Genomic DNA, 26,451 nt, shown 5'->3' with positions numbered 1-26,451 from the left:
GGAGAGAGAGAGAGAATTCAAGATGTGGAGCTTGATCCCAGGACCCTGGGATCACGACCTGAAATGAAATCAAGAGTTGGACGCTCAACTGGCTGAGCCACCCATACGTCCCAAAGAATTCAAGTTTAATTCTGTTATAATGCAAGAAATAATTTGTAAAGTTTAGGTATTTGTGCTTTTTTATTATTTTCTTTTTACGGCCCAGAATATAGTAATCTTGGTGAATGTTTCATGTGCCTTGAATAAGAATGTGTATTCTGCACCTGTTAAGTGGATTGTGCTATAAATATCAATTAGGTCAAATTGGTTTATAGTTTTGTTCAGGTCTATATTCTTACTATTTTCTCTCTACTTGTACTATTTATTATTGAGAGAGAAGTGTTTACCAGAGATTTGTCTATCTGTTCTTTCAGTTCTATTGGTTTTGTTTCCTCTATTTTGAAGCTCTGTTCTAAGGTGCATATACATTTAGAATTGTTATGTCATTTTGGATAATTGACTCCTTTGTCATTATGTAATGTCCTTCATTATCCTTAGAAGTATTCCTTGGGGCGCCTGGGTGGCGCAGTCGGTTGAGCGTCCGACTTCAGCTCAGGTCACGATCTCGCGGTCCGTGAGTTCGAGCCCCGCGTCGGGCTCTGGGCTGATGGCTCAGAGCCTGGAGCCTGCTTCCGATTCTGTGTCTCCCTCTCTCTCTGCCCCTCCCCTGTTCATGCTCAGTCTCTCTCTGTCCCAAAAATAAATAAAAAACGTTGAAAAAAAATTAAAAAAAAAATAAAAATAAATAATTTTTTTAAAAAAAGAAGTATTCCTTGTTCTGAAGTCTACTTCGTCTGATATCAATACAGCACCCCAGCACTTTTGATTATTGTTTGTATGGATATCTTTTTCCATTTACTTTTATCCTACCTGTGTCTTTATATTTAAAGTGGGTTTCTTATAGAAAGCAAATAGCTGGAGTTTGCTTCTTTATCCAATCAGACAACCTAAGTCTTTAGTTTGTATATTTAGGCTGCTTACATATATGATAATAGCTTACACGTAAGATAATAAGACAAGTCTACCATCTTGTTAGATGTTTCTATTTGTTCCACCTGGTCTCTCCCTTGTACTCTTTTTCTTTCTTTGGATTAACTGAGTATATTTTATGATTCTATTATGACCCTATTTTATCTCCATATTGGCTTATAACTCACACCTTTTAAAAAATGTTAGTGGTTATCCTAGGTTTTAAAATACATACCTTTAGGGGTGCGTGGGTGGCTTAGTCGGTTTAGCCTCTGACTCTTGATGTCGGCCCAGATCATGATCTCACGGTTTGTGAGTTTGAGCCCCACCTCAGGTACTGTGCTGACAGTGCAGAGCCTGCTGGGGATTCTCTCTCCCTCTCTCTGCCCGTCCCCTGCTCATGCTGTCTCTTTCCCTCTCAAAAATAAAATAAATAAACTTAAAAATATATATATCTTTAATTAATCACAACCTACTCTAAAATAATATTATACTGCTCCAAATATAGTATAAGCATCTTACGAGAGTACACAGCATGTCCTTCCCACCCATCTTTTTGTAATATTGTTGTCATACATTGCACTTTTACATATGCTATGAACATATAATACATGGCTGCTATTTTAGCCTTAAGTCAGGGGTTGGCAAACTACAGCCCAAACCTAGCCTGCCACTTGTTTTTTTTTTTTTTTTCCAACGTTTTTATTTATTTTTGGGACAGAGAGAGACAGAGCATGAACAGGGGAGGGGCAGAGAGAGAGGGAGACACAGAATCGGAAACAGTCTCCAGGCTCTGAGCCATCAGCCCAGAGCCTGACGCGGGGCTCGAACTCACGGACCGCGAGATCGTGACCTGGCTGAAGTCGGACGCTTAACCGACTGCGCCACCCAGGCACCCCCCGCCACTTGTTTTTGTAAATAAGGTATCATTGGAACACAGCTACACTCAACAGCGTAGCAGGTGTTGGCTGTGGCTGCTTCTGCGTGACAATGGCAGCCTTAAGCAGTTGTCACACAACCCTTATGGCCCACAGAACCTAAAATATAGGCCATCTGGTTCTTTACAAAAAATTTTGCCCATGTCTGCTTTAGACAGTCTGTTATCTTTCAAGCAATTAAAAGTAAGATTAAAGTATTCTTTATATTTACCTTTATTTTTTTCATCTCCAGCACTCTTTATTTTTGTGTGCGTAGCTAAGCTCTGTTTGGTATCGTATTCTTGTAGCCCGAAGAGCTTCCCTCAACATTTTCTTCTTTTGCAGCGCGGTCTCCCGGCAATGAATTCCGTTTTTGCTTTTCTAAGAAAGTCTGCATTCTTTCTTCTTCTTCCTCTTTTGTTTTAAATTGAGGTGAAATTCACATAACTTAAACATCGACTATTTCAGGGTACAATCCAGTGACGTCTCATACCCTCACAATGTTGGGCAGCCATCTCCTCTATCTAGTTCTAAGACATTCTCATCACCCTGAAAGGAAATGCTGTGCCCATCGAGCAGTCACTCTCTGTTCCCCCTGCCTCCAGCTCCTGGCAACCACCAGTCAGCGTTCTGCCTCTGTGGATTTAGGTATTCTGGATGTTCCATCTAAATGTAGTCATGCAATAGCGATTTTGCGTCTGGCTTTCTTCGCTGAGCATAGCGTTTGGAGATGCATTTGTGTTGTGACACGTATCAGCGCTTCATTCTCTTTTTATGGCTGGATAACCCTCCGTTGTATGGCTGTGCCTCATTTTTGTCTACCTATGAATCAACTGTTTCCACCTTTTAGTTATTACGAATAGTGCTGCATTAAACATTCGTGTGCAAGTATTTGTTCCAGTACCTGTTTTTCATTCTTCTGGATCCATCTAGGACTAGGGTTGCTGGTTCATATGGTAGGTAATTCTGTGGAACTTCTTGAGGAATTATCAAACCATTGCCACAAGCAGCTGCACCATTTTGCACTCTCACCGGCAACGTGCAAGGGCTCACGTTTTTCCCCGTTGTCCATTTGTTATTTTCTGATTTTTAAATTATGGACAACCTGGTTGGTGTGAGGTGCTATCTCACTGCAGTTTTGATTTGCATTTCCCTCATGACTAATGACGTTGAGCATCTTTTCATGTGCTTGTTGGTCCTTTGTAGGTCTTTTTTGAAGAAATATCTACTCAACGTTTTTGCTCACTTTTAATGGAGTTGTTTGCCTTTTTGTTGATGAGTTAGAAGACATACATATATATATTCTGGAATTATATATATATAACATATATATATGTTATATGTGATATATGACATATTGTATATACATATTGTATATACAATATACAATTACAATATACAATATACATATTGTATATACAATATGTAATAACATATATGATAACATATATATAATTTGCAAATATTTTCTCCCAATCTGTGTGTTGTCTTTTTATTCTCTTAAAATTTTTTTAATTAGTTTTCTTTATTTTTTTGAGAGGCAGAGAGAGACAGAGTGTGAGTGGGGGAGGGGCAGAGAGAGAGAGAGGGAGACACAGAATCCGAAGCAGGCCCCAGGCTCTGAGCTGTCAGCCCAGAGCCCGATGCGGAGCCTGAACTCACGAGCCGTGAGATCATGACCTGAGCCGAAGTCGGACGCTCAACTGAGTGAGCCGCCCAGGCGCCTCATTTGTTCTCTTGATAATGCCCTTGGATGACCAGAATGTTTCATTTTGCTGAAGCCCAACTTACTGAATTTTTCTTTGGTTGCTTGCACATCTGACATATCTAAGAAACCATTTCCATGTTCAGGTCATGCATGTTTACCCCTAGGTTTTCTTCTAAGAGTTTCATAGCTTTAGCTTTTGTATTTAAATCTTTGATCCTTTATGATTTTTCTATATGGTGCGAAGGGTCTAACTCCATTCCTTTGTATGTGGATATCCAGTTCTCTTGACACAATCTGTTGAAAAGACTGTCTTTTCCACATTAATGGCCGGGGCACCCTTGTTGAAAATCAATTAACCATAGATGTAAAGGTTTATTTCTGGACTTTCAACGTTATTCTGTTGACCTATATGCCTCTCCTTGTGTCGATACTGCACTGTTTTGATATCTGTAGCTTTGTAGTAAGTTTTGAAACTGGGAAGTGTGACTCCTCCAGCTTTGTTCTTTTTTAATATTGTTTTATCTACTTGGAGTCCCTTGAAATTCCACAAGAATTTGAGAATCAGCTTTTCCGTTTCTGAAAAAATAGCCACTGGGCTTTCAATAGGGACTGCATTGAATTTACAGATCGCTCAGGGGAGTGTTGCCACTGGAATATTAAATATTCCAATTCATGAACACGGGATGTCTTTCCATTTGTTTAGTCTTGTTTATTTCTTTCAGCAGTGTTTTGTGGTTTTCAGGGTATATGTCTTGCATCTTTTTGGCTAAAGTTATTCTCAAGTATTTTTATTCATTTTGGTGTTATTCCAGATACAATTGTTTTTTAAACTTCTTTTTTAGATTGCTCACGGTCAGTGTATAGAAATACGACTGAGTTTTGGGTGTTGATCTTGTACCCTGCAACTTTGCTGAATGTATTAGCTCTAAGAGGGTTTTTTTTTTTCTTGTAGATTCTTTAGGATTTTTCTATGCATAGGATTATGTATTTTCTATACATAGGGTTTTTCTTATAGACTCATTAGGCTTTTTCAATACATAGGATTATGTCAAATACTTCTTCCTTTTGAATTTGGATATTTATTTTTCCTTGTGATTGCTCTGCCTAGAACATCCAGTACAGTGTTAAATGGAAGCAGTGAAAGTGGTATCCTTGCCTTGTTCCTGATTTAAAGGGAGAAGTTTTCAATCTTTCACCATTGAGTTAGCTGCGAGTTTTTCATCCATGGTTTTAATTAACCATGTTAAAGATGTTGCCTTATGTTCCTAGTTTTGTGTGTGTGTGTGTGTTTTTTAACATAAATTTTGTCAAAGGTTTTCTTCTGCATCAATTGGGATGATAATGTGGGTTGTGTTTACTCTATCAAGGTAGTGTATCAGATCGATTTTCACGTGTTGAACCATCTTTGTATTTCTGGGATCCCACTTTAACGTGCTATTATATTTGGTTTCCTAGTATTTTGCTGAAGATGTTTGAATCTGTATTCATCAGAGATATGGGTCTGTAGTTTTTTTTTTTCTTGTGATGTCTTTGTCTGGCTTTAGTATAAAGGTCCTCAATGAATGAGTTGAGAAGTGTTCCTTCCTCTTCTATTTTGTGAATGAATTTGAGAAGAATTGGGGTTAATTCTTTAAATATTTTGTAGAATTCACCAGTGAATCCATCTAATCGAGGGTTTTTCTTTGTTGGGGGTTTTTGTTTACAGATTTACTCTCTTTGCTAGTTATAAGTCTATTCAGATTTTCTATTTCTTCTTGAGTCAGTTTTGTTTAGTATTCATGACTACTTGAGGTTCAGAACACTTTCCTGGAAAAAAAAAAAAGTATATATGAAATATATTACATATACCTGAGTACATGGAAAGAATGATCACTTTCCTGGATCAATGTTGTATTGGAATTTTTTTACTTTCAAGAATTAACTCTAGAACCATGTTACTTAGAAATAAGAAGGAAAATACTACAGGAATCAATTAAAAGGAGTAAAAACAACTGACTCCAGGAAAGAAAGGGGCAGAGGAATGCTATTTTTCTGAAGAAATATAGCAACACAATTTGACTCTTTGTAAAAATAAACAAACAAATAATTAAGCAACGTAAAGGGAGTTCTACAACCAGGCTGCCTAGATCAAAATCCCACCTCTGCCATCTGGTAGCCATGTAACTATGGAGAAGTTTAAGATGCTTGATCTCTCCGAGCCTCAGTCTTTCCATTTGCAAAATGGGAATGGCAATAGTACCCATCACATAAAGGTTCTACAGGAACCAGAGGAATCAGTGAATGTAAAGGGCTCAGCTGGGGAGTGTCCTGTAAATAGAAGTTTCTTGCTTCTATCATGAAGCTCTCCCAGACCAACCTAACTTTCCTTCTGGCTAAGCCAGAGCTGTCTGGCCACTCTGGAGACCCCTCCCTTTGTGCTACTGACTGTCTGCTTGACCTTGGGCATGTCTCTTCTGCCAGGATCCTTGGGAGGTGGTTTCAGAAGGGCCCTAAACTTAGCCAGCTCCCCCAGGCTCAGACTGGCCCTGTCCTAGACTCCAACCCCTCCCCCTGGGGGTCATGGCTTTGTTTTCTTCTAAAGACCCAAGATTTCCAAACTCTGTGGTTGCCTTGCCTAGCTAAAAGGGGAAGAAGGGGATCAGCCCAAGGAGGAGGAGGAGGAAGAGGAAAACAAGAGAAACAGCCAGTACAGCAGAGAGGAACGTATGCCCAGTGGTCCTGGTCACTACGGAGCTAGCGCTGAGACTCCAGGGCCTTGCCCACCCCTCTGCCCTGCATCATCCTGCTGCCTCCCCACTGAGGCCATGGGCCCAAGGGCTCTGCTGGTCCTGCTGGTGGCCACAGCTTGGCATGGTAAGACCAGGGACTCTGGGGGTTGGGGGGGGGGGCAGAAATGAGTGACACAGGCGGCCCCTGTGCAAGGACTCTGTAAACCCCTGCTCCTCACGGGTGTCCCCACTCTGTGCCTGCATCTCTCCCAGCCTGGACTACAGGTTTGCAGGTATCTGCTTTGGAAAGGCAGCGGAGGAAAAGAGGGTATGGGTGGGGTGGAACCAGCCCAGCCAGGGCTGTGGATCCATTCCAGCTAAGATGTTGGCTCACCATGTGTCCTGAACAAGCCCCTGATGCTCTCAGGGCTGCTGTGTCCTCATCTATCCAATGGCAGGTGTTGGGGGCAGTGGTGAACTAGACTAAAACGATGCTTTTCAAACTTTGCTATGCATACAGATTACCTGGGGATCTTGTCACAATGCACATCCTGACTCAGTGGGTCCCAGGTACAACGTGAGATTCTGCACTTCTAACAAGCTCCTAGGAGAGGCCAAAGCTGCTGGTCCAGACCTATGCCTAGTAGGGAGGCCCTAGAGAGCTCCTGATGGCTCTGCCAATTCTGCCAGCCCATGAGCCGTGGAGAGTAGGCAGGACCCAACTTGGAAAGGCCAGAGGGGGGAGGATCATTCCTCCAGAGGCTTGGGGAAGGGGCTGGAAGGAGAGATAAGAGGTTAGCCTCTCTGGCCCAGGGCTCAGGTGAGGTGAATTTGGGAGGAGATGAGAGGAGGGCCTGGGGCGGTGGGGGGGGGGGGGGCTGGGGGGAGGGCAGTGAGGGACTCCCTGGCCAGAACCCTCCCAGACGTAGGCTGCTACCCTGCCTCCAACTCTCTGGTAGAGCCACACTGGTAAGAATCTCCTTCCCAGGAGGGTGCCTAACTGGAGGCGAGGGACTGGTGGCCTGGCTTATAGCTACAGTTCTATTTGATCACATGCTTATTTGGAGGTATCTTGGGCCAGGGTAGGCCTGGAGTAGGGTGGGAAGGCAGCATCAGCTCTGGCCTCCTCACAGTTCTGGGGCTGCAGGATCCTGGGGAGGAGGTACGTCTAGTCCCCGATGAGGAGATGGCCCACCCCACTGAAGGTCTTTTTCTGGCCCAACGTCTCTGGGCTTGAGTGTGTCTGGTTGTTTTTGTTTTTTTAATTGAGATGTAATTTACTTGCAGTAGAATGTACAGATTCTTAAATATACAGCCTGATGAGGTTTGACAAACATATACGTTTCTGTACCCACCATCCCAATTAAGATAAAACTATTCCACTCTCTCTAGAAAGTTCTATGGGTTTTATTTCACTGCCTTGTCCTGTCTTCATGCCCAGAATTTGCCTGTGGAACCCTGTTGGGGGTGGGGAGGTTGTCCAGCCTCCAGACCCAGAAGAAGGAAAAGATGGGAGGCAGCAAGCTGGAAGCCTCAGCTTTTAGCCCAACAGACCAGTCATGAGTGAGTGGCGGGTGAGGGCTGCTGTGAGGGAGTCAAGGGCCAGGCTCTGAACACCCTAGAGATGGTTAGAGGCTCCTTAAGATCCCGGTCTGATGAGGGGGCTACGTCCCAGGCCTTGGAGTGCCATGTGTGTGTGGGTTGAGGGAGAGGAGTGGAAGTTGGGGGACACCCTGGGAGCTGAGATGAGAGACAGGCACAGAAGGGGACCTTGGTCAGTGTCTGCCAAGCCCCAGCCCCCAGCCCAAGGAGGACTGGCCTGAGCAGGCTCTCCCACTGGCCAAGCCAGCAGGGGGAAGTTAGGGGCAGAAGTTGAGGGTGTCAGCCTTGCTCTGCATGAATATCCGGGACAACAGGACAAGACAAAACAGGACACATTTCTCTGACCACGTTTCCAGGAAGCCGAGACAGCCACTAGAGAGACAGGGCAGGGGAGGGGAAGGGAGAAGGTGCCTGTGAGACCAGGCAGGTGCAGAAGGGGACCACAGCAAGAATCACAGAATCCGAGATCGCCGATGGTACGGTCACAGACTGTGACCTTTAAAGGTTCAAAACTTTAGATATTAGAGTGTCAGGACCAGAAGGGGGGTTAGAAATGTCTCCACTGAAGCAGTAGTCCAGGCCACCAGCAGTTGACTGAGACAAGGACTGCGTATTACCTCATCGAATCCTCCCAAGACCTCAGAGGTAGAAACGGACTAATCCCATTGGATGGAAGAGCAGCTGAGGGTCAGAGAGGATAAGTGACCTACCCAGCATCAGGGAGAACCAAGTTTCAGACCAAGGGGGTGTGACCCCATAGTCCAAGCTCTCACCTGCAGTAAAACCCCGGGGTGGGGGTCGCCGCACTGCTGCGGCTGTAATGGGGCAGCACCAGCTCTGTTGGGATTTGGGGACAGCCTGCCAGAAATGGCACCTGCCCCTCTCCCTGGTGGTCACGTGGCCCAGGAGGGATAAAAACCCCCAGGTGTCGGGCGGGCTTGGCAGAATTCACCAGTTCGCTCAATTCTTCATGCTGATCAGAGGCTCAGGCAGAGAGGCAACCCGCGCCTCTGATGGGTATAAAATCAAAACAGAACTTGGGTCATCCTGAAATAATTTGACAGGGAAGATCTTTCCAATTTTGAAGTCTGTGGTGGGGATGGGGTGGAAATAACCATTTGAGGGACTTTCGTGCAGGACAGTGAGACACCCTGAATTCAGCCAATTCCCTGGGGGGAGGAGTGTCCCTGTCCCTGTCCCTGTCACTAGAGTAGAGGGGTCAGATTCATCGGGAGCACCCAGTTGGTCAGTGGGAGAGCCAGGACCTGCAACCCAGAATGTTCCAGTGTGCGGCAGGCGGCACTCCCTCTCCTGGGGGTCTCGCCCCTGGAGAGGGGACAGTAGCCAGGAGGGCCAGGAAACAGAAGTGAGAGCGTCCGTGGGGGGAAGGGCTGCAGGCTGAGCGGAAACGGGGGGCCGGGCTGGACGCCAGCAATGTGCTTCCGCCCACACAGGCTCAGGGGCGCCTGGCAGCCCCCCCAAGGCCTTGAATCAGCTCTCACTTCCCTCCTTTGCCCCTATTTTCAGCCCTGGAAAAATGCTGACACTGCAGAGGCAGCGGGCCTTCTTCCCGGAGGGCCTGATATGGGCTGCAAGTTCTCTTTTCTCCTTCAAGCAAATGTTCCTTAAAAGAGATTGGCTTCCTAGTAAACAGAGCAGTGCTGGGGTGCTGGGCTGGACTGCTGACCAATCCTTACTATTTATTTGGTGACAGGTGAGGTCCCAAAGGCTTTCCATGCATTTAAACCTCCCAGCATCCCAATAAATGGGTACAAATTGTTGCCTCCATTTTATAGGTGGGGCAACTGAGGCACAGAGCCTCTGAACCATCCCCCTGTGCTGCAGACCAGATGTCCAATGGTGGGAGCGGGCATGACAGAAGACTCTCAGAACCCTTCTAACACTGCTGGGCTGAGATCCTATGACCCTTTTCTTCTTTCCCATATAGATTAAGTCAGAGGACTTTGCCATGAACATTCCATCCATTTGTCTTTTCCTTTGCTTGTTTGAGTCTCCTGCTTGGAGCCACGTCCTGGGCTTGGCACAAGGGATACGGCTTGCTTCGTCCATGGGGCCGAAGGGGTCAACCCCTGGGGAGGCTGGGAAGACTGAGGCAGGAGTCTGGGGGAGACCCCGTGGGACAGCAGGTGACTAGAAGCTGAGAAAGCTCCCAGTCTCCGTTTCTCAGAGGAGGGGGCTGCTGGACATCAAGCCGTCCCCAAGCAGGTTTGAGGTGGGGGTGGGGGTGGGGGCTGAGCACATGACAGAGGGGACAGGGACTTGTGTAAGGTGATTCCAAATCACAGCTGAATGCCAGCACTCGCACCACCCCTGCCAGGGCACTCCCCATCTCAGAGGCCAGGATCATCAGACCAGGAAGCGTCTCCTCGGGCCTCACTTCTGTCTATTTGCCACCCCCCAACCCCAGCTCAAGGGGTCCCAGTGATACAGCCCAGCGGCCCTGAGCTGGTCGTGGAGCCAGGCACAACAGTGACCCTGCGATGTGTGGGCAACGGCAGCGTGGAATGGGACGGCCCCATCTCCCCGCACTGGAACCTGGACCTCGATCCCCCCAGCAGCATCCTGACCACGAATAATGCCACCTTCCAAAACACGGGGACCTATCACTGCACTGAGCCTGGAAACCCCCAGGGGGGCAATGCCACCATCCACCTCTATGTCAAAGGTGAGGACTCTGAGCCCACCCCCAAGAGGCCCGGCCCAACAGGTCCCACTGGGAATGGGCGGGAGGGCTGGGCCCTAATATTCACAGCCATAAGAAGCCAGTTCCACATGTACTGAGTGCCTGCCATTAACAAAAACCTGTGCAGTCCTTCCAGTTTGATGTAGTCCTCATAATAACCCTGTGAGGTAGGCTCCATGATTACAGCCATTTTCCAGAGGCTGGTGGGGTTGAGTCATTTGCCCACAGTCGCACAGCTTCAAGTAATAGGGCTGAACCTGGCTCCAGTGTCCCCACTGTAAAGCACCGGCTGAGCTTCTCTGGTATTGTGTGACCTCAGGCAAACGATCAGCTTCTCTGAGCCTCCCTGTCCCCAGGGTTCAGGGACCACTCGGCCTGGTGGAGAGAGGACAGTTGTAACCCTGTATCCCCTCTGCCCCAGACCCTGCTCGGCCTTGGAAGGTGCTGGCCCAGGAAGTGACGGTGTTGGAAGGTCAGGATGCGTTGCTGCCCTGCCTGCTTACTGACCCAGCGTTGGAGGCAGGCGTCTCGCTGGTGCGGGTGCGTGGCCGGCCCGTCTTGCGCCAAACCAACTATTCCTTCTCGCCCTGGCATGGCTTCACCATCCACAAGGCCAAGTTCATTGAGAATCACGTCTACCAATGCAGTGCGCGAGTAGACGGCAGGACGGTGACATCGATGGGCATCTGGCTTAAAGTGCAGAAAGGTGCGTGGGGCCGGGAGGGCCAGAGAGCCAGCAGACGTACGAGCTGCGGCAGGGCCCGGGCCTGATGGAGAGTAACGGGGTGCCCCCTTCTTGGGCTTCTTCCTTCCAATTGTACCATGGTCGCCCATGGGGCACCTGCTGGGAAGTGACCTCAGCTCATGAGACACGCTATGCAGATGGTCTCACAAGGTGATGGAGGAGAGGGTGTGTGTGGGAGGGGAGCTTCTCTGAGAGGGTGCCATTTTATTCGAGCTGAACTATGAATGATGGGGAGCAGGTGGCTGTGCGAAGCTGTGCCTCGGCAGAGGAAACAGCAGGTACGAAGCCATGAGGTGGGAACAGGCCCTGAATGTTCCAGGAACAGGAGGAGGGCCCAAAGCGGCCCCACACCCTCAGACATGGATTTCCCACTCGGTGCCGGCCTGGTGCCAGGTGCTGGGCACACGCAGGAAGGGTGGGGAGCTGAGTGCTGGGGAGGTGGGTGTGGGCACACAGGAAGGCTCTCACTGTGGGGGTGACAGTGGTGTGGTGAAATTTCACTCCTTTCCCCCTTGCCCTGGCTAGGCTGATGGACTGGATTCTGGTTTCTGGAATGACTGGTGTAACAGGCTCGACACCTGGGCTTGAGACAGGAATCAGGTCCCTGCAATGAGGGCCAGGGTTAGAGTGGTATGGTTGGCCCAATGCCCTGGGGTTTTAAGGCCATGAAACCTGTTCAGGAAGTCACAGGACCCCACTGTGTGGACAGAGGAAGTCCTCAGGTCTCTTTCCCCGCACTCCATCTGGCAGGGCCCTGGAGCCCTGGTGACCTTGGATGAGTCCCTTAGTGTCTCTGGACCTTGCGAAACTGGATTAGATCTTCTTCCAATGACAGCAATAGCCATGAACTTTAATTCAACACCTGCTCTATATCAGGCACTGTCCTGGCTGCTGGGGATGTCGCCTTTGGGGATTTCACATCTTTCCAGGAGAAACAGACTAGAGAGCAAATAACGTTTCAACTGGGATGAACAAGAAACCAAGCCGGAGAAAGCTGGATGTGTGTGGGGTGGGGTGAGGCGAATTCAGCTGACTGGTCACAGACGGCTTCTCTGAGCGAAAGATCTGAAGGAAGAGAGCGGCCACCCACTCGCAGCGTTGAAGGGAAAGCTCCGGGAGGGCGGGCGAGTGTACAGTGTGTGAGGTGGGAAGGCCGGTGCGGCTGCAGGGTGGTGAGCACCAGGCGGCAGGTGCTCAGCGGTCAGTAATGGGCCCGGGCTTGTATCCCGAGAGCAGTGGGAAGCCGCCCGATACTGGCCCAGGACACAGACGTGACGCAATTTACATTCTTAAGAGCTCACTTGGGCTGCTGTGAGGCATCTGGGTTGTACAGGGGTCAGAGGGGGAGTGGGGGCCTTCCAAGTGGCTGTTGCAGGAATCCAAAGCAGAAAACGGGGTGACACTGGGGAGAGGTGAGGTGATGAAGGGAAGTGGACTTCAGAGAGTCTGTACAAAAGACAGGATTTGCTGTCTGGGGCCTCAAGGCTGACCCCCCACCCCCAGGATTTGGGATGGGAGCATGGTGGGGGCCCCAGCCAGTAGCCTGGCCCTGAGCAGAGCAACGGCTCAGGCCTGGGTGTTCATGGGTTGCTTCCCTTGGCCTCAGACATCTCCGGGCCTGCGACGTTGACGCTGGAGCCTGCAGAGCTGGTGCGGATTCAAGGAGAGGCTGCCCAGATCGTGTGCTCAGCCAGCAACATTGATGTTAACTTTGACGTCTCCCTCCGTCATGGAGACACCAAGGTCAGTCCCTGGGGAGACAGCAGGGTGAAGTGTGCCCACCCTGCCAGCACACCAGGCCTGGCAGGACCGAGCCCAGCCTCGCTGGGAGCTGGCTCTCTAGACTGAGGGCATGGGCCAGGCCCAGAGAGGGGAGTGCACCCGTTGCTCGTCAACAGCTGATTCAGGACCAGGATTCAGGCTCATGTCATTGAATCTTGTAGGGGAAGGGAGGTGGTACTCTACCCCCTTGTCCCATGACCTTTGCCCCAGCCTGTTGACAAGAGTCAGAGGTCAGTTCATTTCTGACTTAGCAAGGGGTTCCTAGGCCACCTTGAAGCCCAGGAATATAAAGGTGAGAGGGAAGCAGAGGGAGTAAAAGGGAATGGTTTGGGGCTGCATCTAAGAGCCCCTTCCTGTCCCACTGTGCCTATGTTGTGCCAAGCACAACTCTACCCCCATTTACGTGTAATCGTTCGTTGTTCTTCACTACAACCCTAGGAGCAGGGGCCAGTGTTAGTGCCATTTTACAGATGAAGAAACTGAGGCTCAGAGTTCAGTCCCTTGCCCAAGAAAAGGCAGATAGTAATCTTTAAAGGCTGAGGATTTGAACCTAGAGTTTTCTAATCCCTCAACAACCCTGGTATAGCATTTCCATTCCTTCTGGCTACAGCTCACAATCTCTCAACAATCCGACTTCCATGATAACCGTTACCAAAAAGTCCTGACCCTCAACCTCGATCACGTGAGCTTCCAAGATGCTGGCAACTACTCCTGCACGGCCACCAACGCCTGGGGCAACCACTCCGCCTCCATGGTCTTCCGGGTGGTAGGTGAGCATTGGGGTGATGGGGGAGGGTTGACGGGGATCCTGAGGTGAGGGGGTGTATAAGGGGATTGGGAAGGAGGGGGCTGATGGTGGAGAATGAGGAGACGCTGTTAAGAACACCTGCGCTAGATTTCCCTTATCTTGGGCCTGGCTAGGGAGCCACACCTCTGGAGTCCTTCCCAAATCCTCCCCCAGAATCCCTCGCTTCCTCCCTGGAGCTCCTACAGTGCATTACTGCATTTTGTTTTGTGATCGGTGTCCAGGAGGGACCTACTTTGCGGCTCACTCCCTCATTCATTCCTTCATGCCTGCAACACTCACGTCAGATGGACACAGGAGCAGACAATGCTCACCCAGTGTGATCAGGCAGGAAGTACGGGGTGTCCTGGGAACACCAAGGGGGTCCCCCAATCCTGGCTTGGACAGTGTGGCCTAAGCTAGGCCCAAAAGAATGGAGGTAGGTTAGCTAGGTAGAAGGGTGGGAAAGGAAGAGGAACCACACCGCGTATGTCAGGCCCAAAGGTAAAGGGAGCGGAGGGCATTTCAGGCATCAAAAGAAGTTGACAATGGCAGGGATGTGGAGGGGTGTGACAAGTGGCCAAGGAGGTGCAGAGATGGAGGCGGTATCCAGCCAGTAAAATGGGCGGGTAGTTTGCATCATATCCGGTTGGAAGTCATTGAGAGCTTTAGAGGAGAATGGCGGGATCAGGCTGCGTGGTGGGGTGCTTCGTGGCGGCCGGGAGCCCACACTCCCAGGCAGCACTCCAAGCTGACCCTGCTAACGACCAGCAGCTTGCTCCACTGCAAAATGGGATACTAACGGTATGAGCAGGAACTGTCTCAGAGGTTTGTTGTGAGAATTAAGTGAATCTGTAGATATACCCTGGCACAGAGTAAATGCTGCCTAAGTGTGCACAGGAGATGTTATCTGAGAAGGCCAGTCTGACGCCTTGTGCACTGGATGGAAGATCAGAGGCTGGAGAAGCAAAGGTCAAGACAGGCTGAGTCATTTGGGTCTGGCCATGACTTGTGTATTAAACGAGGGGTGGAGGGGAGAGAAGCATGACAGTCACCACCATGATGGCACCCGCACTAGGCTAGATGCACAGTAGACGGCGACCTCTGCTGTGGGCCCCACTCTGTGCTGGGAGCTGTGGGGGGTAAAGGAGGAGAGGAGCCCAAAGAATTGTTCCCCAGTTAAGAGTTCTAATCCTATGTGTTTTCTAGTGCACGTCTATAGTAGTCACTCAATAAACGTTCGTGTCCATGAACACTTCTGGTCAGACAGTGTTCTGGATGCTGAGGATACAGCTGCAAAGACACGGAGACCCCTGCCCACATGAAGTTTGTGCTTTAGTTGGGAAGAGACAGCAATGAGCAAAATAAATCCTGAAAACCAAATCAATTCTATAGGGTTGCTATTTCAAATCGGGTGGTCACCCCCTCTCTCTCTGCCCCTCCCCCACTCGTGCTCTCTCAAAAATGAATAAACGTGAAAAATAATAATAAAAAAAGGGGCACCTGGGCGGCTCAGGCGGTTAAGTGTCCGGCTTCGGCTCAGGTCATGATCTCACAGTTTGTGGGTTTGAGCCCCGTGTCGGGCTCTGTGCTGACAGCTCGGAGCCTGGAGACTGCTTTGGATTCTGTGTCTCCCTCTGTCTCTTCCTCTCCCCCACTCATGCTCTATCTCTGTCTCTCAAAAATGAATAAACGTTAAAAAAGAATTTTAAATCGGGTAGTCATCAAGGAAGGTCTCACTGGGAAGCTGACACTTGAGCAATGACTTGAAGTTGGGGAAGGGGTAAGCCAGGCAGATATCCTGCAGAACAGAGCCCCGGGCAGACGGCAAGCACTGTCCTTACGGCAGGACTGTGCTCACCACGCGCAAGGCACAGGTCAGCCGGTGTGGCTGGCGCAGAGTTCGGGAGGAAGAGTGGCACAAGGTGAAGTCAAAGAGGGAGGGGGCAAGGTGGCAGATTCCACAGGGCTCAGCTCGGTGAGCCAATGTAAGGACTTGGGCTTTTCCCCTTGAGAAAGATGGGGTGCCCATGGGTGGGTTTGAGTAAAGGAATGTGACACTTACTCTCACCCACTTTGTTGAGGGTGGAAATGGAGGCGGGGTGGGCAGTTAGGAGGCTACTGCAGTCGCCGAAGCTAGAGGTTACGGTGGCTTGATAAGGGTGGTGCTGAAGGAGGTGAGAGGATGGATGCAGGATGGATAGATAGACGTTCTCTGTCGGAGAGAGAAGACGAAAGCCTCACCCAGGAAGCTCACAGATTAGTTGGATAGAAAAGATGACCAGCCGAAGGGAGAGGCAGATGCGCAAAGTAGTGTTGATGTGGTACGTCATGAATGTGTCGTCTAGAAGGGTGGCAGGAGTCCAGAGGAGGGAGAGCTCCCTGTGGCCTGGAGTGGTGGGTGGAGACCCCCTGGTGGGGAGGAGCCTTGAAGGATGAGAAGGATCTAAATAGAAAAAAGGAAGAGGACAGTGTTCCTGGGGGAGAAAGTGGCTTGAACAAAACCTCCAAGCTTGGCTGGAATGGCTGCGGTGTGGTGTGTTCATGGGATGTTAGGAGACCCAGATGGGTGGGGTGGAGCATTGTGTGTGTGTGTGTGTGTGTGTGTGTGTGTGTGTGTAGGAAGAGGGGAGACAGCTAGATGGGCCTGAGGAGGAGAATTGATTGAAGAGAGCCTTAAACGCATATCTGTATAGTGGAGGTGATGGGAACCCACAGGGGCTTTGGAGCAGGTACATCACAGGGTAGAAGAGTGAATATTAGATTTTACGGAGCCGAGTAAGGAGAGGAGCCCCTGTATATCATCTAGTCCAGAGCTTTTTGCAAAGTCTTGGGGGATTTAAGAAAGCATTTCAGGGGCTTCCATTAGAGGCATGGAGAAGCTGAGTACATGGGGATTCTTGCCGTAGCTCCTCTGCCTGAGATTCAACCACGGCAACTTGATTTTAATTCACGCAAGATTTAATTAGAAGAAACTAGTCAGGACTCTTTCAGGCACAGGTAACAGAAACCAACTTAAGCAGGCCTAATCACGGGGGGATTTTCATCAGCCTTATAGCTAAAAAGCCCATGGATATGAGCTTCGGGTAAATTGGATCTAGTTGCTTCTAGTTGTTTCTCAACTCTCAGCTGTACATTTTTCTTGTGGGACCCCCTAGCAGCATCAGGCTTGACAACCCGAGTGGAATTAGGGCTTCTCCTTTCTCAGAGCTCCAACAAAAATCATGGAAATAAGTGTCATGGACCCATGGGCACAAGTGCCTACACCAAACCACTCACTGGTGTAAAGGGGGCATCACCTTGACTGGCTGGCCTGAGTCACATGCCCGCTTAGAGCTGGATGTGGAAGCCTCGCTGCCTGAACTATTACCGGGAGAAGGGGCAATAGGTGAGGGCATCTGAAAAAAACAGCAGATTTTTATGTTTTTGCTACTGAAAAAGTTTCAAAAAGTTACAACAACACAAATATACTCAATCTCTTTGTTATACAGATAAGGAGGCAGAGGTAGCAAGGAGAATCAAAATTTGTCCAGGTTCTCCCAGGGACTCAGTGAAGAGAAGAGTTTGGGCTTCTGTGGGGCAGTGGTAAGCAGGAAGATGTCAGAGGGAAAGTTTTGGTTAGAGGTGGGGGCTGTGTGCCTGGCACATAGTAGGAACTCAGGAAGGGTCCAGCTGAATGGCTGAATGAATGGGTAGATCACCAGTGAACAAACCAACTGAGACATCTTCCCACTAATGCCAGATCTTTATGTGTTACGCTTTCCAGAGAGTGCCTACTTGAACTTGACCTCTGAGCAGAGTCTCCTCCAGGAGGTGACTGTGGGTGAGAAGGTTGATCTCCAAGTCAAGGTGGAGGCCTACCCAGGCCTAGAAAGTTTTAACTGGACCTATCTGGGACCCTTCTCTGACTACCAGGACAAGCTCGATTTTGTCACCATCAAGGACACATACAGGTACCACCTATCAGCTCCCATCTGGAGAGCCCCACATCCAGAAGGGGAATGCTTCCGCCAGGAGGCAGGACACTGACTGGGTCACGTCTCAACCTTGCTGGTGACCTTGAGTAAACCCCTTCCCCTTTCTCTGTCTCACTTTCCCTGATCTTAGAACCTCGATATCAATCATCTGTGTTTGAGATTGAAATCAAATTGGCTTGCCCCTCTGTCCCACATCCTTGGGAGATCCAATGCCCTCCTCAAGAGCTCTACCATTTCTTGGGGGTGTGCACTCTCCTGCTCACTCAAGAACTCTTAATCTCATTCTCTTCTTTTGCGGCTGATCCAAATACAGAAGACCACTGCTCCATGATTTCTACTAAACACACTCGTAATAAGGACTGCACAGGGACTCTGCCACATACATGGGTTTGGGGGGTAGAGAGAATTCACATCACATGATCACGTGTACATCAAAAGTTCTTGAAAGGCCTGTGGTGGCCCGCTTCTGAGAATTTCTCACTAGCTATTCTTTTTTTTTTTTTTTTTTTTTTCAACGTTTATTTATTTTTGGGACAGAGAGAGACAGAGCATGAACGGGGGAGGGGCAGAGAGAGAGGGAGACACAGAATCGGAAACAGGCTCCAGGCTCTGAGCCATCAGCCCAGAGCCCGACGCGGGGCTCGAACTCACGGACCGCGAGATCGTGACCTGGCTGAAGTCGGACGCTTAACCGACTGCGCCACCCAGGCGCCCCTCTCACTAGCTATTCTTGTCCACAGGCTCAAAACTCTTCTCACCAAGTGCCATCTCACTGTACCTCCTCTTTTCTCCCATCTCTCCACTTCCAGACTCTTGCTTCTCCCGCAAACACAACATGTTAGAAGTCCCTTTTTCCTGTCTCCTTACGTCCTCAGGGTGTTCCTTTCCCATCCAAAGTGGCCTCACCAATGTAGACTTCTACACGAGAGAGTCTCCTCCACGGGAGAAACACCATGGCACGTGTCAAAGCGATAGTTGCTTCACCCGCTTCTATTTGAACGAGAGTCCAGCGTTCAAGGACAGCAAGCGTGCGCTGTGCGTGCAACCGCTTCCCCTCCCACACTCTTGATAGATATCTCTAATTCTAATCCATTTTTGAACTCTTTCCCTCAGGGTCCAAATGCAGCCTCGGAGTCCTTCTTGACACAGTCCCAAACAGTATTTTCATTATAACTGACTCAGGCAAGGAAATGTTTTTACCATCCCCTGGGGCAGATAATCCTTCAGCCGTCTTCCAACTCCAGAACTCTCTGGGGTTCTCTTTCTAGCTGCTGAAGCCCAGACCTCATTAAATCCTGGACTCCTGCTTTCCAGTTGTCAGAATCAGCACAGAACGAAATGTTCAACAGAACAAAAATGTTTCCTTGTCCTCATTTTTCTCTTCTCAGTTTCCTTCTCACCCATTCTGGTCAGGATTTCGAGCCTCCCCTTGTCTAAAGCAGAAGTTCTGAATCTGGAACCTATAGACCCCTGGGAGGGGGACAGTCCAGGGACAGGTGAAACATTGGTCCATAAGCAACAGGGACATTGTGGAAAGAAACCATGGAGCTCCCCCAAAACGCAGTAGCGTGGGGCCATCCAGCACAGGGCAGATAACCCGGGGCACCAAACAGCCACCAAACTTAGCTCATGTGATGGATGTGTTCATAACGGTGACTTTGAGTCCGGCAAAAAGAAGTTAAATTCTTTCAGCTTACCAAGCAGATGAGTGCAGGGGTTCTGGACACCAAAGTTCTGGCTGGAAGAGATTGCCCTTTGCATACCATGGGTTTTAGTCTAGTAGGATTTATAATTAAATGCTATAATGTATTTTTAAACAACTTATTTATTACCTAAATTATGCACGTCCGTTACGGACAAATGCCAAAATAGGGCTTAAGAAAAGAAAAAAACAAAAAATTACCTGGAATCAGCTGAGGATAACTGACATTTTTCTCATTTGCTTCCAGGTCTTTTCTGCAGCAAAGGGCACCATTAAACTGCGTACCTACAATGAGTCGGGCTCTGTGTCAAGCACCCCGAATATATGTCCTTTTAATCCTCAGGCCAAATCTGTGCATTAATTACCATCAGTGTTGCCCTCACAGAAAAGGAGACAGAGGGTCAGAGAGGGCGAGTACTTGTCTAAGATCATACAGCTAAGAAATGATAGCCCCAGGACTTGAGCCCTGGTTGCTGTAGCCCCATGGCTACATCCTGCCTCTCGTCCCTCTCACGGTCCCTCCTGGCAGGGCTGGTGCTTTAGAGATAGCAGCTAATGTGCCTTCCAGGGTCGGCACCTCACAGACATCATTTCTACTAAACCTCGGAACAAAACCACTTCATAAACGAGAGAAGAAATTAAGGGAATTGGATTGGTTTTCCCATGTCTCAATGGCACTCAGCCTGGGGACCTGGCTTAGCCAAGGCCTTTGTGCCCTGGACGCTTTACCAAAAATAAAACAAAGCCCTTTAGGGAGGTTGTCTGAGCCCACTGTCCTGCAGGGGCCATACCAGGACTGGGGTTCACGCCAGACGGCCTGCCCCTTTCGTGCAGGTACACCTCGACCCTCTCCCTGCCTCGCCTGAAGCGCTCGGAGGCCGGTCGCTACTCCTTCTTGGCCCGAAACGCTGGAGGCCAGAATGCCCTGACCTTTGAGCTCACCCTGCGATGTGAGTGATGGAGCGAGGGCTGGGCACTAAGGTCCCTGGGGCTTGCAGGTGGGGGTGATGGAGGGATAGCAGCTCAGCGCAGGGTGGTCACACAGGGGAGTTGGGGCCTCTGGGGCTGATCCCTCCCTCTACCGCTCCTCTCTTTCTCCTCAGACCCCCCGGAGGTAAGGGTCACGATGACGCTCATCAATGGCTCGGACACACTGCTCTGTGAAGCCTCCGGGTACCCCCAGCCCAGTGTCACGTGGCTGCAGTGCAGGAGCCACACCGATAGGTAAGTGGCTCTGCTTACCTTCTTCACCCCGGGCTGCGGAGCCAAGGGGGGCTGGGCATCCCAAAGCTCTAAGCCACACTCTGCTCTTCCCAGGTGTGATGAGTCTGCAGGGCTGGTCCTAGAGGACTCACACTCTGAGGTCCTGAGCCAAGTGCCCTTCCACGAGGTGATCGTCCATAGCCTGCTGGCCATCGGGACCTTGGAACACAACAGGACATATGAGTGTAGAGCCTTCAACAGCGTGGGGAACAGCTCCCAGACCTTCTGGCCCATCTCTATAGGTGAGCCTTTGCCCCTCCCAGCCCATGGTGGGAGGCGGGCTCGGGAAACTGCCCCAGCCCCCTGGAGGCCAGAGCCAGAGTGCCAGAGTGGAGCAGATCCCAGCCCCATCGTGTTCCACCTCCTGGGGTCTGATTCCAGGCGCCTCCTGACCAAAGGTCTCCTGAAGAGGCCAGGTGGAGGAGTCTGGACCGCATGGGACTAGACACAGGGAGGAGAAGGGCAAAGGGCAGCAAGCCGTGAGGCCCAGAAAGAAAGCAGCCTGGAGCGTGGCCTCGTCTGGCCCCTCCGCTCATCTTCCTGCGCTTTAACTCACTCACTAATTCACAAGTGTGGATATGTGGCATCTGCTATGTGCCCAGCACTCACTCGGGTGAGCAGTGCCTCCATGGGGCTTAGAGCCTGGTGACAGAGACAGGCAACAAGTGAACACAGTCCATCCCCACCCCAGGGCCAGCCTTGACAGCCTTCTCCATCCCTCTTGGACTCTCTTCCCTCCAGAGACACAGCTCCGTCCATTCAGGGCCACTGTCGGAGGGTGGGGCTGATGGCCAGCACTGGGCGCTGACACAGGCTGTGTCCATTTAGAGGAAGGGGTGCCTTTCTCTGTGTCGCACAAAGGCTCCAGGTGTCTGGGTCTGAGAGGCCCAGAGCCGTAGAGACCCACAGCACCTTCCGACTTCCAACAGCCAGGTTTCAGCACCACTGTGTGGCAAGCCCCGGGGAGACCCTCTGGGCAGACGGACAGAGTGGGAGCCTCGGACTGGCTCAGAGGTGGCCCCTCAGGTGCCTTGGGGCAGCTGCGACCAGGGCCAGATTCCGCGTGCAGCTGCCCGTGGCTGCTCTGTCTCACTGCTGGTGGTCCTATATTAAAAAGACCATACTGACATTTCACTGCATGCTTACCCTGTGCCAGGCATTGTGCTAAGCACCTTACAGTCATTATCTCAGCGAGCTCACATGACCCCAGGAGGTTGGCACTATTTTCCTTCCCGCTTGGGAGATGATGAACCTGAGGCTTAGGGAGAAGTCACACACGTTCAATGTCACACACCTCCTAAGTGGCAGAGGTGAGATCTGGCCTCAGAACCACGCTGGTGTTGATGTGGAAAATGGAAGTTACGTCCTTCAAACGCATTGAAAGAACTAAGGTTATTGGTCTGGGAAGAAGAGAGCCAGTGGCCATGAGCCAGGCTTTCAGACCCTTAGAAGGGCTGTGTGGTTCCAAAGGGCCCTCGAGGAAGCAGCAGGGAAATGCTGGGAAGGCAGAGTTCAGTCTAACCTCCAGGTCTGTCTGTCTGAGCTGCCCAGAGCTGCCCAAAGGCGTAGGAGCTGAACACCCATCACTAGTGTGTGTGTGTGTGTGTGTGTGTGTGTGTGTGTGTGTGTGTGTGCGCGCGCGCGCGCGCGCGTGCGCGCACGCGCACGTGTGCGTGGAAGCCACAGCCGGTACTAAGCCAGCTTGCTGCAGAGGCTCCTTGCACTGGCAGGAGTGGGTACTGCACGACCTGAGGGGTTCCCCAGCCACAGACGCTGTGACTTCGGGCAGGGTTTGGGGCGAGGCATGAGCAGAACTGGAGAGGCCGTCCTCCCCGCCCCTGGCTGGGGGCGGGTCTACAGGAAGGCTTTGTGAGGGTCTGGGGCTTCTGGGGGAGAAGACTGCTCAGTCAACAGGCATTTACTGAGCACCTACTGTGCTCCAGGCAGTGCAGTGGCCTGCTCTCAGTGGTGGCGGAGGGTCCTGAAGGCCCCCTCTGCCGTCTCCCTCCTCTGCTCTCCCTTTCCAGGAGCCCACACGCAGCTCCCCGAGGAGCTCCTCTTCACGCCCGTGCTGCTCACTTGCATGTCCATCATGGCCTTGTTGCTGCTGCTGCTCTTGCTGCTTTTGTACAAGTATAAGCAGGTGAGCCTGGGCAGGGTGGCGGGGTGGGGAGCCAGGCGCCTGGTGGCCTGGGGGAGTGTCACCGGGTTGCAAGGATCTAGCCTTTAGCCCCCGCACACCCAGTCGTTCTGTCACCCATTCAGCCAGCCGCTCTTCAGCGGGCGCCAACTGTATGCGAACGTGAGTGGCTGGGTGCCAAGTGAGCCCAAACTCAGAGCCTCTGAGGCTCTTGCCTCGTAGGGTTGACCGTCTTGAGCAGGAGATGGCTGCAAGTCAAATAACCGGAAAAGACAGGGTATGGATTACAGAGCTTAATGCCCTCGACAATGGCAGCATGTAGATAGCATCACTAACCCCATCTTGCAGAGTTGGAAGCTGAGGTTCTGAGAGGTTTAGACAGTGCTCTAGTCTACAGCCAGTCAGTGGCAGAGGCTGGGTTTTTAAAAAAAAAACATGTTTTTTAACCATCACGTGAAACACTGAGTCATCTTATCTTTCCCTCGCAACAACTTGGAAGCAGGGAGTGTAGCAGCCAGCATTTTACAGTAAGGAAACTGGGGGGTGGCAAGGTTGAAGAATCTGCCCGAGGGTCCCAGGTGCCTCCCACATGCCAGCCCGAGGCCTCTGCCACCTTGCCTAGCTGCCTTCCTACACAAAAGATGGTGGCCGCTGCAATAGATACTGAGGCCTGTGGGAAGTCAGAGGTAGAAGGATCTCTTCTGTTGGTGAGGAAGGGAGCCTGCTTGGAGGAGGTGGTTGGCATGGGTGGGACAGACCTTGGAGAATGGAGGTGGGGGTGGGGGGTGTGCAGCAGGGGGAGACAAGGCTCAGGGAAAGGGTATCTCCGGGGAAGGGTAATGTGTGCAAAGGGGAGGGAGGGGGGAAAGACAGAGGCGAGTTCTGAAAATACTGGTCCCTGGAAGAGGGAGGAGGCAGGTGGGGCAGGTTGAGGGGTCCAAGAAGTTGGACCCCATCCTGTAGGCTCAGAGCCATCCGTGGGTTTGAACAAGGGAGCAATGTGATTTAGGGGTGAATAACCACCTGGTGGGCCTCCTCTGCTGCCTTCTCTTCCCCACCTCGGGGGTTTTAGTATGAGAAGAGGGCTTGGAGTAGGCAGTGTGGACAGGATATTTGGGCACCCTGGGGGCCATGGGGTCAGCTCTCATGCTCATGCCAGCACCCAGCAAACGAAGGCCTCAGACCAAGACTTCAGGGATCTGCGTCCAGCTCCAAAACTGTTTTGCCATGAGACCTTGGCTGACTCACTGCCCACTCTGGTCCTCAGTTTCCCCACCTGTACCATGGTAACATCTTCTTCCTTTGACATTCCAAGAGCCTCCTGAGAGTCTGGGGTTGGGAGTTGGATAGATGTGGGTCCTGTCTCTGCCAGTCTCCAGCTATTAGAACTCTGGGGAAGTTGGGAGTGTCTCTGTCTCTGTTTCTCCAACTGTGAAATGGGGTTAATAATGGCGGCCACCCTACCAGGCTGTCGTGAGGATTCAACAACGGAATGTAGGTAGGGGACTTAGCAGGGTGCTGGGCACAGACAGAGCTCAGGACGGAAGCTGCCCGCCCTTGTCCCAGGAGGAAGCTGACTGGGGAACCTGAGTTAGCTCACGCATCTTGGGACTGGAGGGGTGTCTGAGGTTGGGCATCTCCTTGACTACACACACACAGCGGGCCCTGCTCGCCCACCTCTATGGACAGGACTTAACTCACTCTTGTGGCCGCCTGTTCCTTCTCTGAGCAGCTCTGATTATTGCCAACTTCTTCTTTATACGGAGCTGAAAACTGCTCCCAGTGCCCCACAGAGCTGCCTCCTCAGCCCATGACACCCCTGCTGAGATTCCAGAGAAGGGTCCAGTTCCCTCTCCAGCCCTTTCTACCTTGAGCTGTCCAGCGCCCTTGGCCAGTGTTGGTTTGAGGGCACCTTATCTTCTCTCCATGGGACCATTTTTGGAATGTGGAAACACCTCATTTCCCATCCAGGAAACTCAGCGGCCCCCTGAGCCCATCCAAGGCCAAGAAAAGGAGGGAATCCCATGAGACAAAACCTTGAGGGGTCAAGATGGCCTTGGCCTTGCCTCAGGGCCTTCCACCCAATTCCCCTCTGCTTTGCCCCATGGGGTTCTGAGATTTGCCTCTGCACTGAGAATTCAGCCTGGACTAAGGGGTGGCTCTAGCTGGGGGTGGGGGGAAGGGCTGTTTCTGCCTCAGGGCTGAGTCATCGCCTTTCTGGCCCCAGCCAGACCACAGGGGGGCCAAAGGGGGAGGAGGAAAGGTCAGGAGTCAGCAGGCTGGTAGGAGGGACTCAAAGAGGAAAGGATGAGATAGGGAGGAGTGCAAGCTGGGATTCTGGAGTCAGAACCGACCTCTGGGGACTGGAGGCCTATTGGGGCCGGACAGGAGGGTCTCCAAGGTTTCCAGTGGGACATGTTGAGGTCACTGCCTTCCTAAGACAGAGACCATCCACCAGCCCAGAAACAGCAAGCCTAGACAGGGAGGGCCACAGGACTTTGATGTCTCCCTGCCCATCTCAGTCGCCGAGGGGCAGTGGGGGTGAGCCCGGGCCTGGGCCCGCCGCGAGGAATAAGAAACATGGCGCACACTGAGTGTTCAGCTTGGCTGAACGCAGCTCACAGGGGTGCTCAAGGAGCACTCCCTACTCTCTTTGGAACTACTCCCGTTAGCAAACCTGGTTGAGGTGGCCCATCCCGCCTTCCCTGTAAGGGCTCTCCCTCCGAGGAGACCCTCTACGTAGAAGCGCTGGGGAGCCAAGGTGGCACAGAAGAAGAGGAAGGGATAGGGACGCCTGAGGTGTGGCGGGGAGAGAGCTGTGTCTTCCTCCTGGTAGAGTCTGGGATTCAGAGATCTGTGAGATCCAGCCAGACAATCTCTTCCTCCTGTGATCCCCCTCCCTTTCCCCAGTATCCCCTGCCTGGCTGGGGGTGGGGAACGGAGAGCAGCTCTGGGGAGGGGGCTGACTCAGGCCCAGCTGCATGGGCCAGAAGAAGGAGAAGTGGTGAGGAGGAAAAACAGCTTTGGCCACAGAAGCCCCCCGGGGACGGAAGTGGCCAGGGGAGGTCAAAGAATCCCTTCCCGGCTTTCTCTCCATGTTTTGGTTTGGGGAGGCACCCACACGCAGGGCCTGAATCCTCTGTGCCTCAGGAGGTTCCTCCTTTTGTCCCATTTCAGACTCTCCTCCCAAGTCACAGCATGGATGTTAAGTTTAGCTACAGTCTGTCTCCTGAATCAGAACCTGGAAGTTCTTCCTTATGTCTAACTGCAGTCTCGTCTCCCAAACTACCATCTGGAAGCTCTCCCTTACAGCTATCTGGAGTCTTTTCTCTTAACCTGACGCAACTTGCAGCCACAGGCTGCCTTCCTCCCCAACACCCACTCACATACCCTTTAGCTCCCCTGGGCTGG

The 26,451-nt window shown here is 51.1% G+C and overlaps 1 protein-coding gene across 1 annotated transcript in view; it reads left to right on the top strand.

The window, feature by feature from the left end:
* Nucleotides 1-6,264: 6,264 nt before the first annotated feature.
* Nucleotides 6,265-26,451, top strand: part of CSF1R (colony stimulating factor 1 receptor) — a 29,720-nt gene continuing 9,533 nt past the window's right edge. Inside the window, exons 1-10 of the mRNA XM_086707917.1 lie at nt 6,265-6,486; nt 10,372-10,629; nt 11,069-11,353; nt 12,999-13,135; nt 13,785-13,944; nt 17,725-17,911; nt 20,472-20,587; nt 20,741-20,861; nt 20,955-21,142; nt 22,928-23,043. Of these exons, the coding sequence (XP_086564043.1) occupies nt 6,339-6,486; nt 10,372-10,629; nt 11,069-11,353; nt 12,999-13,135; nt 13,785-13,944; nt 17,725-17,911; nt 20,472-20,587; nt 20,741-20,861; nt 20,955-21,142; nt 22,928-23,043 (1,716 nt within the window). The 5' untranslated portion in view covers nt 6,265-6,338. The remainder of the gene's footprint in view (nt 6,487-10,371; nt 10,630-11,068; nt 11,354-12,998; nt 13,136-13,784; nt 13,945-17,724; nt 17,912-20,471; nt 20,588-20,740; nt 20,862-20,954; nt 21,143-22,927; nt 23,044-26,451) is intronic.

This window comes from Puma concolor, chromosome A1 (assembly GCF_028749965.1).
Source record: "Puma concolor isolate L17-30 chromosome A1, mPumCon1.1.hap2, whole genome shotgun sequence".
Taxonomy (NCBI): Eukaryota; Metazoa; Chordata; class Mammalia; order Carnivora; family Felidae; genus Puma; species Puma concolor.
This window is presented reverse-complemented; position numbering and strand designations above follow the sequence as displayed.